We start from the raw sequence: 13,437 nt of genomic DNA, 5'->3' as shown, positions 1-13,437 counted from the left end.
ATGCCCATGAAAATCTAACTGGCTGGGCATATTCCTAGGACTGGTTTGAGAATTCCTGAATTAAATTGATCTTTCAAACAGCTCTGTGTAGTGATTTGATGACCACTAAACTTTATAGTCAAGACATTTGGGAACTACAGATGATACATAGAAGGGCTATTGGATGATACAATGTTTGGATACTGTGAATTATCTTCTGTCTAATCTCAGGTCAAATCTTTAATGCCAAAGCTAATATCCCAGGCCTCTGTCTGTGCAGGAAATGAATGCTCTCCGTGGTCAAGTGGGCGGCAGAGTGAATGTTGAGGTGGACGCTGCTCCACCTGTTGACCTGACCAAGATCCTGGCTGACATGAGAAACCAGTATGAGATCATGGCAGAGAAGAACCGTAAGGATGCCGAAACCTGGTTCTTTAGCAAGGTATGATCTTCTTGTGAACGGCTCAATTTTGAAAATAAATTTTGAACAACACAAGCTTTTTTTTCATTATTATTGCTGTTCTTGTTATTATTCTTATTTGATGCATAACACAACAAAGATTTGTCAGGTATCACTGGAGAAACAGGAATTATTCAGAAATCATCGTAAAATGTAGCTTGAGCCCAGCAAAACTGTTTTTTTTCTAAGTCCGTTGTCAAATCTGAAATGTCAAGGTTTTGTACAAATTTGCCCAGCTGTTATTATAATTGTTTCAGAGTGAAGAATTGAACAGGGAAGTTGCCACACATGCAGAACAGATACAGACCAGCAAGAGCGAGATCACAGACCTGAAGCGAGATTTACAAGGCCTGGAGATTGAGCTGCAGACACAGCTTAGCATGGTACATAGCACTTATTCTGGTGATGGGTCTCTGCATGGTGCTTTATAGGCACCAGAAAATGACAAGACGACAAATTATTCCCCATCCCCATGGGAACTCATTTTCCCGTCCTGTCCCCGCGAGTTCTTTTCCGGCCCCTGTCCCATTCCTGCACCACTCTAGCCAATTATAGGACAACCTAGTCATTGTGACATCACTGTCGAGGTTGGCTCTTAGACACTGGTGGAATGAGGCATTATGATGTCATAATACCAGCTCTGGTTATCAGAGGCTGAAACTTTTCACACCATTTATTTATTCAATTTTCTATACTGTTCTCCCAAGTAGAGAATGACATGGGGACAAAGTTTTCCCCATCCCCATGGGAACTCATTTTCCTGTCCCATCCCGCAAGTTCTTTTCCTGTCCCTGTCCCTGTCCCATTCCTGCAAACTCCATCCTCATCTGCACAAGCCTCAAACACTGTAAAATCATAAGTGTTTGAAGCTTGTGCGGTTAAGACAGAGCTTACAGGAATGGGGCAGGGACAGGTACAGTGACAAAACTCATGGAAAATTCCTGCGGGGATGGGGAAAAGTTTGTCCCTATGTCATTCTCTAATAGGCACCATGGGCAGTGCTTCCTCTAAGAAGTGGCCAGGTACATGCAAATTTTTTTGTGCCTGAGCAATACGTTTTAAAACTGGACAATTTTTGATCCTAGTATTAGCAATGCATTTCTATATGTAGCATAAAGAACCCTTACACATATGGTAATTGATTTCGCTTAGTTTAATTAATATTTCATCATTTAATTTTGTTTAAAGGACAGGTCAATATTTTTGCGAACAATTAGACAATGGGTGCCCTTCCTGTGTATTACACATTACCTGACCTTGCTGTCATCTCCAGAATTCTTATTCAAAGTTTCTGTCTCCCACTCTTCAGAAAGCTGCGCTCGAAGGCACCCTGGCAGAGACAGAAGGTCGCTACTGCATGCAGCTTTCTCAGATTCAGGATCTCATCTCCAGTGTGGAGGCACAGTTAGCAGATCTCCGGTCTGATATGGAACGCCAGAGCTATGAGTACAAAGTTCTCTTGGATGTGAAATCGCGGCTGGAGATGGAAATCGCCACCTATCGACGCCTTCTGGAGGGAGAAGAATCGTATGTAAACACAAGGAGGTCAATTTTTTTAAAAAAGCCCAGTGCCTATGTTGGGTGAGGGGGTGGGAGGGGGCTGTCCACCCCAGGTGCTGTCATGCTAAGGGTGCAGCACCCCTCCTCCTCTCTGCCCTCCCCATTCCTCAACTTGCCTTTTGCCCGCCCCTTGCCTTCCCCGTACCTTTTTTTACTTCCCCGGTGCGAGGTTGCTGCATCAGCATCGGTGCTCTCTCTGATGTCACTTCCAGGACCTGCGCATAGGAAGTGATGTAAAAGGGTGAGCTAACACCAACACGGGCATGTTCTCACGCCGGAGAAGGTTAAAAAGGTACAGGGAAAGGGAAGGGGGCACGTGCGCAGCAATGGGGAGCAGGGCTCCACCGCCACGGGTGCCGCTTACCCTTACTATGCCACTGGTTAGATTCCTAAATTTACAAAGATTTTCTGCTGAATTTAGGACCCTAAAGTCTAAGCTGAACTTCTCCTAAATTAGATTTTATATTCTAGAATAGAATCCACATCTGTGCCTAAATATAAGCGTCTCTCTATAGGCTTGCTCTCACAATGACCTATATTTATTTGACTTTACCTTATGCCTTTTCACTTGTAGCTCAAGGTGAGTTACATTCAGTTATAGTAGGTATGTCTTTAAGGTTTCACAAGTGGATGTTAGAAAAAAGTTTATGGTCCCCCCTTTATCAAGCTGCAGTAGGGTTTTTTTTTAATCGCTGACCGCTGCGGTAAAAGCTCTGACACTCATATGAGCGTCAGAGCTTTTACTGCCACAGCCAGAGATAAAACACCCCAAACACAGCTTGATAAAGGAATAGAGAGGAGAGGAAAGCAGTGGAATGGCTTGTTTCCTGTTTCCAAGATAAAGGTCTCTGCCTTAAAGGGAGAAGTGCAATAGCTTATCAGTAAGGACTTTAATTCTCTACAAATGATCAGTAGAGTTGATGGTTACACCTGGGGCTAGGTCATGAAGCCAGAGAAGTCTCTTGCTCCGATGTTCTAAACTCACCGTTAAAATCCTGTGGGATGTTGCAGTGCCGGTGCATTTTCCGATTTCAAAAAAGATGAGCGATGCTGCAAAACTTTGCATGCAAATGTGCTCCGCAGAGGTCCATGGAAATTCCATCAGATCATTTGCTGGAGAAAGTGACTGATACGTGCACAGAATAGTCCGTGGAAAGAGGCATAAATGTGCACATAAGAACATAAGAAGTTGCCTCCGCTGAGTGAGACCAGAGGTCCATCCTGCCCAGTGGTCCGCTTCCGCGGCGGCCCATCAGGCCTAATTGCCTTTACAGTGTCCATGATTAAATTTGTAACTGCCTCTAATCCTATCCCTATTACCTACCTCTACTCCTATCTGTACCCTTCAATCCCTTTGTCCTCCAGGTACCTGTCCAGACCCTCTTTGAAGCCCTGTAGCGTGCTTCTGCTTATCACATCCTCCGGTAGCGCGTTCCATGTATCCACCACCCTCTGAGTGAAAAAGAACTTCCTGGCGTTTGTTCTAAACCTTTCCCCTTCCAATTTCTCCGAGTGCCCCCTTGTACTTGTGGTTCCCCGTAATTTGAAAAATCTGTCCCTGTCTACTCTTTCTATGCCCTTCATGATCTTGAAGGTTTTTATCATGTCTCCTCTAAGTCTCCGCTTTTCCAGGGAGAAAAGCCCCAACTTCTTCAGTCTGTCAGTATATGAGAGGTCTTCCATACCCTTTATTAGTTTAGTTGCTCTTCTCTGGACCTTCTCAAGTACCGCCATGTCCTTCTTGAGGTACGGCGACCAGTACTGGACACAGTACTCCAGAGGGGGGGGGGCGCACCATTGCGCGATACAGTGGCAGGATGACTTCCTTCGTCCTGGTCGTGATACCCTTCTTAATGATGCCCAACATTCTGTTCGCCTTCCTTGAGGCTGTGGCGCACTGCCCATGCGTCAGGAAATGCTATGTTGTAGGCAAACATGAACGTCAATCATAGAAGTGCCTTATTGTAGCGCATCATGGGCACACGTCATAAGCATCCATTGATGCCGTAGGTAGAGGGGAGGGGCGGAGAACTATAAGCAAACCATGCAAATGCTATTTTCTACACTGCTTCTTTGGGAATACATGCTGCCCCCGGATCTTTTTTTGAGCTTCCACCTCTTATGCAATCAGCAGCCTCAGATCTGCTGGCTAGAGAATGACACGAGGACAAATTTTTCCCCATCTCTGCCGGAACTCATTTTCCCGTCCTGTCCCAGCAAGTTTTTTTTCCTGGCCCTGCCCCATTCCTGCAAGCTCCGTCCTCAACTGCACAAGCCTCAAACATTTTAAAATGACAAGTGTTCGAGGTTTGTGCAGTTAAGGCAGAGCTTACAGGAATGAGACAGGGACAGGGACAAAACTCGCAGGGTCTGGGCAGGGAAATTGAGTTCTTGCAGGGACGGGAACAAATTTGCCCCCGTGTCATTCTCTACTGCCGACATATGCTTTTAACACAAGCACATGCGATGTGCTTTTAGCACATGCATATATGGTAATAATAATAATAACAGCTTATATACCGCAATACTGTGAAGTTCTATGCGGTTTACAAAAGATTAAGCAAAGGTACAAATTGACTGACTTCAAGAGGGGAAGAAGAAAGAGAAGTAATTAGACAGGAAATTCATTGTTGAGGAGAAAAGTGATCAAAAGGACAGTAGGTCGCTATTGAGAGGAAAGAGATAAGTGGATCAGTTGTCAAAATGTTTTTAGACGTTTCCTAGATTCCTCATAAGTAGAGGGCGAAAGTAATTGTTCTAGGTCTTTACCCCATGATGCTGCTTGGTGTGAGAGAAGGAATTCATGGTGTTTTTTCAGTTTGCAACCTCTCACTGGGGGGGAAACGAAGTTGGAATGTGAACTTCTCTTGTGTCTGTTGGTTGAGAAGGAGAAAAGGTCCGTAATGTATTTGGGGGCAAGTCCGTGTAATGCTTTAAAGCAGAAACAGGCAAATTTGAACTTTACGCGTGCCTTCATCGGCAGCCAATGTAGCTGCCGGTAGTAGGGTGTCACGTGGTCAAATTTTTTAAGTCCAAAGATTAGTCTGACTGCCGCATTCTGCAACAGTTGTAGGCATCACATATTTTTTTGGGAAATTGCCAAATAGGCGATGTTACAGTAGTCAAGCAGGCTTAGTACGAGGGATTGGACTAGGATTCTAAAAACTGATGTAACAAAATAAGCTTTAAGGGATCTGGTACCCCTCATCAAGTATGATAAATGTATCTTCAGCTCTCATGCAATCGGCAGACCAGACCTGCCAGTGTATACTTTTGAAGCACGTACATATGATACACCTGAGACACGCTTTAAACACACTACTGGCACCTCCAGATCTGCTGGTAATTTTGGACACTACTGGCACCTCCAGATCTGCTGGTAATTTTGGAGTGTTAAAGGTCAATGCTTCATTTCATACATCACTAGGCAATCTGGGCATTGCCTGGCGTACTCATTTTAAAATGATCAGAGGATGCTATGAAGCACAGAAAAGTCCACACAGAGCCATTATATGTATTGGAAACTAAAATACTGGTTTAGCATCGATCATTAAAGGCACAGTAAATTTAGAACATCGGGGCCTCAGACTGGATGGAATGGGTCACATTCCGCATTCAACCTATAAGGGCAAAGATTACATGAGCCATTCAGGAAGTTGGTTTAATCTTGCTTATATGCTTTTGGCACAGTACAAACAAGCAAACACAGAGAAGGGCGACAAAAATGATAAAAGGGATGGGACGACTTCCCTATGAGGAAAGGCCAAAGCAGCTAGGTCTCTTCAGCTTGGAGAAGAGACGGTTCAGGGGTGATATGATAGAGGTCTATAAAATAATGAGTGGAGTGGAAAGGATAGATATTAATCACTTGTTCACTCTTTCCAAAAATACTAGGGCTCGGGGGCTTGTGGTGAAGCTACTATAAACCGGAGAAAATATTTCTTCACACAACATGTAATTAAACTCTGGAATTCGTTGCCAGAGAATGTGGTGCAATCAGTTAGCTTAGCAGGGTTTAAATAAGATATGGATAATTTTCTAAAAGAGATGTCCATAGGTCATTATTGAGATGGCTTGGGAAATCTACTGCTTATTCCTAGGATAAGCAGTGTAAAATCTGTTTTACTACTTGGGATCTAGCTAAGTACTTGGGACCTAGGTTGACCACTGTTGGAAATGGGATACTAGGCTTTATGGACCTTTGGTCTGTCCCAATATGGCAGTTCTTATGTTCCTATATGATCAAAATACTATCACTGAAATCCAAGTGTTTAGATTTCAAAGTAAAATATATTAATTTGATTTATGCATTGATCAGCTTTAGAGGCTGAACAATTTTCTTTCTGCATAGAAGTATCTAGTTACCAGTTGGGCATATGTTCACTGGAGAGGCTAAACTGGTCCCGGGTTCATCCACAACGTGTCTAAGGGCTCGAGTCAATTTTTCCAAGCAAAACAGAGCTAAAGTTTCACAGATGCACTGGAGTAAGACTGGGATCAGATCAGCTTGTCTGGATGCTATGGAATTGGCTGATAACCCTAAAGTCCTCCCCCCACCCCCCCAAGAGAATATCAGGAAAGGCGGGAGAGGGGAGATATGATAGAGACGTTTAAATATCTACGTGGCATAAATGTGCATGAGTTGAGCCTCATTTGAAAGGAAGCTCAAGAATGAGAGGGCCTAGGATGAAGTTAAGAGGCTCAGGAGTAATCTAAGGAAATACTTTTTTACAGAAAGGGTGGTAGATGCGTGGAACAGTCTCCCGGAAGAAGTGGTGGAGACAGAGACTGTGTCTGAATTCAAGAAAGCCTGGGATAGGCACATAAGATTTCTTAGAGAGAGGAAGAAATAATGGTTACTGAGGATGGGCCATTTGGCCTTTATCTGCCATCATGTTTCTATGTTTCTATCTAGTGAGGATGTGCTGCTACATGTCATGTGATACAGATACTACTTCCCAAGATGGATGTTCTTAGATGTAACCCATTTATTTTTGTTTTTCAGGATCGCTTCCAGTAAGAAAGACGGTAAGTACTGGTACTTAGATCACTCATTAGCAGTCACATTTCCAACTCATAAAGCAATAGGGGTGTACGTTTTCATTTTGTTTTAGTTTCCCGTGTTATTTATGTGCATTTTCATTTTGTTTATATTTTTAAAACTTTTCAATTTCGAGAAGTAACATTGGGGCCCTTTTATTAAACTGCATTAGCCTAGGGTTTCCTCCATATGGCTCCAGAAAAAGGAGGATAGATTGGAGACATCCGGGTTTTACTTCCATTGAAAGCAATGGAAGTAAAATCCAGATGTCCCAGTCTGTTTTCCTTACTTCCATTGCTTTCGATGGAAGTAATACCCGGATGTCTCAATCCGTCCTCCTTTTTCTGGAGCCATATGGTAACCCTACGGATTAGCCACTAACACAGCAAAAAATAGAGTACCATTGGGGCACACTCAGGTATCCTACAGTAACTTTGAAACCTATGTGCACTAACCGTGTGCTAAAAAATTTTCAGTTAGTGCATCTACATTACTGAGCATTAACTGGTTAGCACACGGATACTGCATGGTAAGGGCTCAGTAAGGGAGCGGCGGGAGGGCGGAGAGCCCTGGACACAGACTTTGCGGGGGCACCCGGTTCCTCTCCGCCCCCCTACGGCGCACTTCTTGAAATGTTCCCTGGCGCAAGCAGCATCATCCACCTGCTGTTCATGCTAGCCTTGGCTCTCTTCTGACATCATTTCCTGCTCATGCTGGTCATTATCAAACATCTAAGGAACAAGTGAGTTCGATCTGTGTAATAGTGCTGCTGAGAGAGCTGCCATCGAAGTCTGTGGGACGAGATCAGAGAGAGTTCAGCGCATGACATTCATCCTGGCAGGTGGCGGGAATACAATGAGATTGGTTAGTGAATTAGGTGCCCTTTTACTAAGCTGTGCACTAAATGGATAGTGCATCCTAAAGTCAGTCTTTCCCATGCACTAAGCCCGTTTCTAATGCAGCTGTAAAATAGACATTTTCTATTGGCTGAATTTCTGGCCTTGTGTTAATCTTGGTGTCAGGAGGGGGTGATTCCTGTGTTCCCCGAGTCTTTCAGAGTAGAGAATGACACGGTGAAAAAATTGGTCCCCGTCACCGCCCCGTCCCCGTCTCACCATCCTCTGCACCGCCCCGTCACCGTCATTCCCTTCACCGCCCCGTCACCGCCACTGCCACCCCATTCACCGCCCCGTCACCGTTACCGCTGCATACATAAAAGCCTCAAACGGGTACGATTTTATATACTTTTCTAATATCTCCCCTATGTATCTGCCATTGCCCCCCCCCTGTGTCCATATACCATCCCCATGGCATGTCCCCTTTTTGTCTCTGTCCCTATGCCCCATGCACATAATTTCCCCTCTTTCTGTTACCTTCCTGTGTCCAGATTTCCCCTATCTTCCTCTTCCATACCAGTGTGTCTCTTCTTTTCAACCCCATCTAGCTTTTTTTCCCTCTTTCTTTCCCCCCCCCCCCCCTGCTTCTAGCATCTGGCTCACCTGCCTGTCCTTCCCTTTCTTTCCTGCTGTGGGTTTTTCTTTCCGTTTTCATCCCCTTGGCCCAGAATCCTTTTCCCTTTCACTCCCTCCTTACAGTCTGAGCCGGGAACACGGGTGATCGCACGGTCCTCGCAGCCCCCACCCGCCTGCCCAATCGATCCTAGTGTTTAGCCAGCTCTCTCCCTTCTCCTCACCTTAATTTGCAGGCTTTCTTTTTCAGCGACCTGCACGCTTTCCCAAAGAGCCGCACACGCGCGGCTGCTCAGTGTTCAATCTTCTGCTCTGCTGCAACTTCCTGTTTCCGGTTGCGTCAGAGCAGAAGATTGAACACTGAGCAGCAGCGGCTCTTTGATAGCGTGCGGGTCGCCGAAAAAGAAAATCTACAAACTAAGGTGAGGAGAAGGGAGAGAGCTGGCTAAACACTAGAATCGATTGGGCAGGCGGGTGTGAGCTGCGGGGACCGCGCGATCCTTCATGCCTCACTGCGGGGACAAGACCCATTCACCGCCCCGCGGGCGGTGAATGGCCTTGTCCCCGTCGCCGCAGCGACTGCTAGTTTTCTTCCCCGTTTTCGGCGGTGACCCGCGGCTAAAATGCGGTGGCCGCGGGTAAACCGCCACCGTGTCATTCTCTATTTCAGAGGTCTCAAGGTACAGGAATTCAGGTGTTATTGCCTCTGATGTCATGGCATTGGTGTAGCGAGGGTGAGAGAAGCCCATGGCGATGGTGTCCATCCCCTGCCTTCTTCTCCTCCCCTTCCAACCCCACATCTGCTTCATCCCCACCCCTCCTGCTACATTCTCCCAGACCTCTTTACTACTACTATTTATTATTTCTATAGCACTGAAAGGCGTACGCAGCACAGTACATGCTAACACACAATAGACAGTCCCTGCTCAGAAGAGCTTACAATCTAATTTAGACAGGACATTTCAGGGTTGGGGAGATTATAGTGGGTATAGGTATCTGACAGCAGTGAGGAGGAGTTAAGAGATGGGCCTTTAGCTTGGATGGGCCTTTAGCTTGGATTTGAACTGGATTTGACAGGGGCGCTTCCCGCAATCCTCCTCTCTGCCTTCCCCGCTCCTCCCCCCTCCCCCCCACTACTACATGCCCCTTCCCTTCCTCCTTACCTCTTTAATATTCGGGGTGTGAGCAGCAACCCAAACCCGCTGCTCGCACTAGCGTCGGCTCTTTCTCTGACATCACTTCCTAAGCGCGGGCCCAGGAAGTGACGTCAAAAGAAGAGCCGATGCTGGCATGAGCAACAGATTGGGGTTGCTGCTTCTGTCCTGAATGTTAAAGAGGTACGAGGAATGGAAGGGGCATGTGGTAGTGGGAAGGAGCGGGAAAGGCAGAGAGGAGGATCGGTGCCAGCGCCCCTATCAAAACGGCACTCAGGGTGGACGCCTCCCCCCCTTACTACACCACTGTCAAGAGCAGAGAGCTACTATTGGCTGTTTTTAAAAGGTTCAGAGGCTCTTTTTTTTAGCCTGAGAACAGTGTTTGAGAAGGAGAAGAGAGCAGTTTGGAGTAGGAAGAAACAGCAGGTCTCTCTCCGGTTAATAATTTTGTGGGAGTTGGCAGAGAATTTCTCTAAGCAGCTGGCTACTTCTATATTTGTGCATATAACTCTGGGGATCAGTGTCCCAGAATTCTGAATATACTGGTAAAGAAGGAATTTCTATTTGCCTTTTTAAACATCTCCTTTACCTGATATGTCCTCTGACTTGCCTCCTGTGTATATAACCAGCCACAGGGTACCATAGGAGGCCAGGTATTACATTAGAATTAACACGCAACCATTAAAATTTAATTTAGGTGAGAGCTCTTACCACTTTCTTTTTAGGAGAAGTTAAAAGTTCTCAAATTGTCAGCCTTATTCAGTGAGAGCTAGATGAACCAAACAGGGTTGGTAATACCGTGAGAGTCTGCTGTGATCCTAATTTTGGCCGACTCCAAAAGAGCTAATGATGCACAAACAAGTTTGCATGCAAATGATTTGTGCGGAGGTTCGCCGTAATCCCTGCCTCTCCCGTCTGATGGATCACTGTGAGAGCAACTCTCATACATGTGCAGAGCTGGCATGGGAAGCCTAAACAGCTGAGAGGCAGGGGAAGCCCTCCTGTCACTCAGCTGTTCGGGGCAGGAAACCTTTTTTTTTTTTTAAATGAACACAGATGTTAATATCTGTTCCCATTATATAAAAAAAAGTTGTGTCGCCTCCCCTCCCGACCACAACCATTGCAACCCCCAATGATAACGGCCGCCCCTGCGAGACACAGGTGGGATGCCCACTCCCTCCTGCCTCAGCAACCCATGGCAGCGAAAATGGCAGGAGGGATGTCCACTCTCTCCTGCCAATGGAGGCCTCTCTGAGCCAGGCACCCCCCCATGATCCATCCCCTATCCTTCCCCCTTCCCCTCCCCAAAGGCAGGAGGTATGCCCACTCTCTCCTGCCACTAGATGCTCCCCCAACCCTACTCCATACCTTTGTACGAAGTTGAGAGCAGGAGGGAGGCTCAATCCCTCTAGTTTCAAGGTCCGCCAATCCAAAATGGTGGGCCTTCCCCTCCCCAGTGCATAATGTGATGCATTAGGAGGGGCCTAAAGCCCTGATTGGCTCAGGGATACAGAGGGTCAAGCCTAAGGCCATGTAATGCATGAGGAGGAGCCTAAGGCCCTGATTGGCTTAAAGGATCTGACTAATTGGAATCTTAGGCATCCTAGAATACCCTGGAAAAGAGGCCTAAGATTCTGATTGGCCCAGGTACCTAAGGCAACTCCTATGGGAGGGGCCTTAGGTGCCTGGGCCAATCAACCCGGTGCATCTCAGGATGTACCGGGAAGGGGAAAGCCCACCATTCTGTGGAGGCGAGCCTACCAGCTGGACGGAGTAAGCATCCCTCTGGCCGGTCTACGATAAATAGGTACTGGTGGGATCTGGGTGGGCTTGGGAGGGAGTTCTGGCAGGAGGGAGTGGGCATCCCTCCTGATGGGGGATGTCTCGGGGGAGTGGGGGTGGCAGAAGGAATGTGGCACTCCTGCTGCAGACTTTCAGGGGGAGGGGGGCTTTGGGGGTTCTGGCAGGAGGGAGTGGGCATCCCTTATGCCAGTCGACTTTGCGGAGGGGATGGGTTCCCTGCTGCAGTCGCTAAACCGATCGAGATTGCCTTGCCGCGATCATCTCAGCGGCAATGCAATTCTCTAATTGGCGCCTGTGACATGGATGCCGGTTAGAGAATCGGAGTGGTTAGGCGTCTGTCCAAGAGGACAGATGCGATTCTATATAGGATACCTGTGTATAATTCTCAAAAGCCACTTAGGCGGCTGCTGAGACCAGACGCTCTATACAGAATCTGGCCCTTAGTGCTCTAAGCTTGCATTAGGGCTTAATGTACTTTAAATAAAAGGGCCCTTTAGTGCTAAGAAAAAACAGAAAGGTGTAGATTGGTTCCCCCTGTTTTGTGCATCTCTATAAGTTACTTTGCAATGATTGATATTCTGCCTTTCCTTGAGTGATGGTGAACTGCTTGTTTTCTGAACCTTCTTTGATTTTGTAATTAAGGGACATTGGTGAATATCTCAGCAGAGCGACCCTTCCCAAAGAATGTTTATTACTTTGAATATTTTGTCATTTTGGAATGATATTCTTTTAGCTCCCTTCTCTAATCATGTTCATCTGACCAAGTCTAATGCTCGATCTCCTCTCCTCTTCATTGGCAGTGTCACAGACAACCCGTAAAGTCCGCACCATCATTGAAGAATGTGTCGATGGGAAGATTGTATCCTCTCGTGAGCAGGTCCACCATAGCACCTATTAAAAAGAAACTGAAGATGCTGTGTGATTTAGTTTGCAACCTTTCACCCCCCCCCACCCCCACACACTTTGGAAGTATCAGGAGTAGCTACCATCACATGATCCCCGTGGGCTGATCACTGCATTCCACTAGAAAGAAATTTGGAGGTCGATATTTGAAATGGTTTAACCAAGCAGGAGAGGCTCCTACCTGGTTAAAGCCCGCTAAACTAGTCGGCTGCAAATATTCAGTAGCCTGTAATCAGGTAGTGTTGCTGAATATCACAGATAACTGACCATTCCTTAACTGGCTAGACTAGGGGCAGGCCAGGGGAAGAGTTAGGATGGAGTGGCAAGGCAACCTAACCAGTTAATGGCGATAGTCAGTCTGCTACCCAGATAAGTAAATACTTAGACAGCAAAACAGCTGTCCTGACTTTATGCAGTGAGTTCACCAGACACCGGTTTGAATGTCGGCCGGTGGCCAGTTAACTTCTGGGTCAATAAATATACCCAGAGAGTCAATGCTGGTAGCCATGCATACCCCAGCATTGCTCAGCCTGTGGCTGGAATTGTCTTGCAAGCCGCTTACCGCCACGGGCTGAATATTTCCCTGTTGGTGTTTATCTTCAAGAGTACATCAATGCAGGTCTTTGCGAGTGTGCAGCCTTTTCTCTTTTCTATGATCTAGTTATGATTTTCTCTATTACTTGTACTTATAATTTTGAATGTTTATGTACCTAATAAAGCTTCTCTCTTGGCTTATACAAGCTGCCTTTCTGTGTATTTATATGCAATAGTGATGCAAACACCTTTACATTTTCTGCACAAGTATGCTTTGATACCGAGTCGTCCGATAGAACTGGATCTTAGGTTTAATTCTCTCTTCTTGGGCCAAGATAAAAAAGTTGCACCACAGAGGCTTGCTGTCTTTACAACAGAATTTTTTCTGGACTTCTCCCAAATTATCTTCTTTTATTAGCAGAGTGAATTACCTACATCTATGTAGCCTCTGTTATGGGCCCATTATACGAGGGATTTACTCATGGCCAGATGCGCTAAAGCCAGTGATCGACGCTAAACCTATTTTAACAGCTT

General features: G+C 46.2%; 1 protein-coding gene across 2 annotated transcripts in view; it reads left to right on the top strand.

The window, feature by feature from the left end:
* Positions 1–13,094, top strand: part of LOC117347666 (keratin, type I cytoskeletal 19-like) — a 29,239-nt gene extending 16,145 nt beyond the window's left edge. Inside the window, exons 4-8 of one of the 2 annotated variants that reach the window (XM_033918880.1) lie at positions 260–421; positions 697–822; positions 1,749–1,966; positions 7,005–7,027; positions 12,267–13,094. In XM_033918880.1, coding sequence (XP_033774771.1) covers positions 260–421; positions 697–822; positions 1,749–1,966; positions 7,005–7,027; positions 12,267–12,364 — 627 coding nt within the window. In that variant the 3' untranslated portion in view covers positions 12,365–13,094. Of the gene's footprint in view, positions 1–259; positions 422–696; positions 823–1,748; positions 1,985–7,004; positions 7,028–12,266 lie in introns of both variants that reach the window. The other variant, XM_033918879.1, reaches the window with a different exon arrangement.
* The last annotated feature ends 343 nt before the right edge of the window (positions 13,095–13,437 follow it).

The sequence above is a fragment of the Geotrypetes seraphini genome, chromosome 13, assembly GCF_902459505.1.
Source record: "Geotrypetes seraphini chromosome 13, aGeoSer1.1, whole genome shotgun sequence".
In the NCBI taxonomy this organism is placed as follows: domain Eukaryota; kingdom Metazoa; phylum Chordata; class Amphibia; order Gymnophiona; family Dermophiidae; genus Geotrypetes; species Geotrypetes seraphini.
Note: the sequence above shows the minus strand (reverse complement) of the source record. Positions and strands in the feature narration are given on the sequence as shown.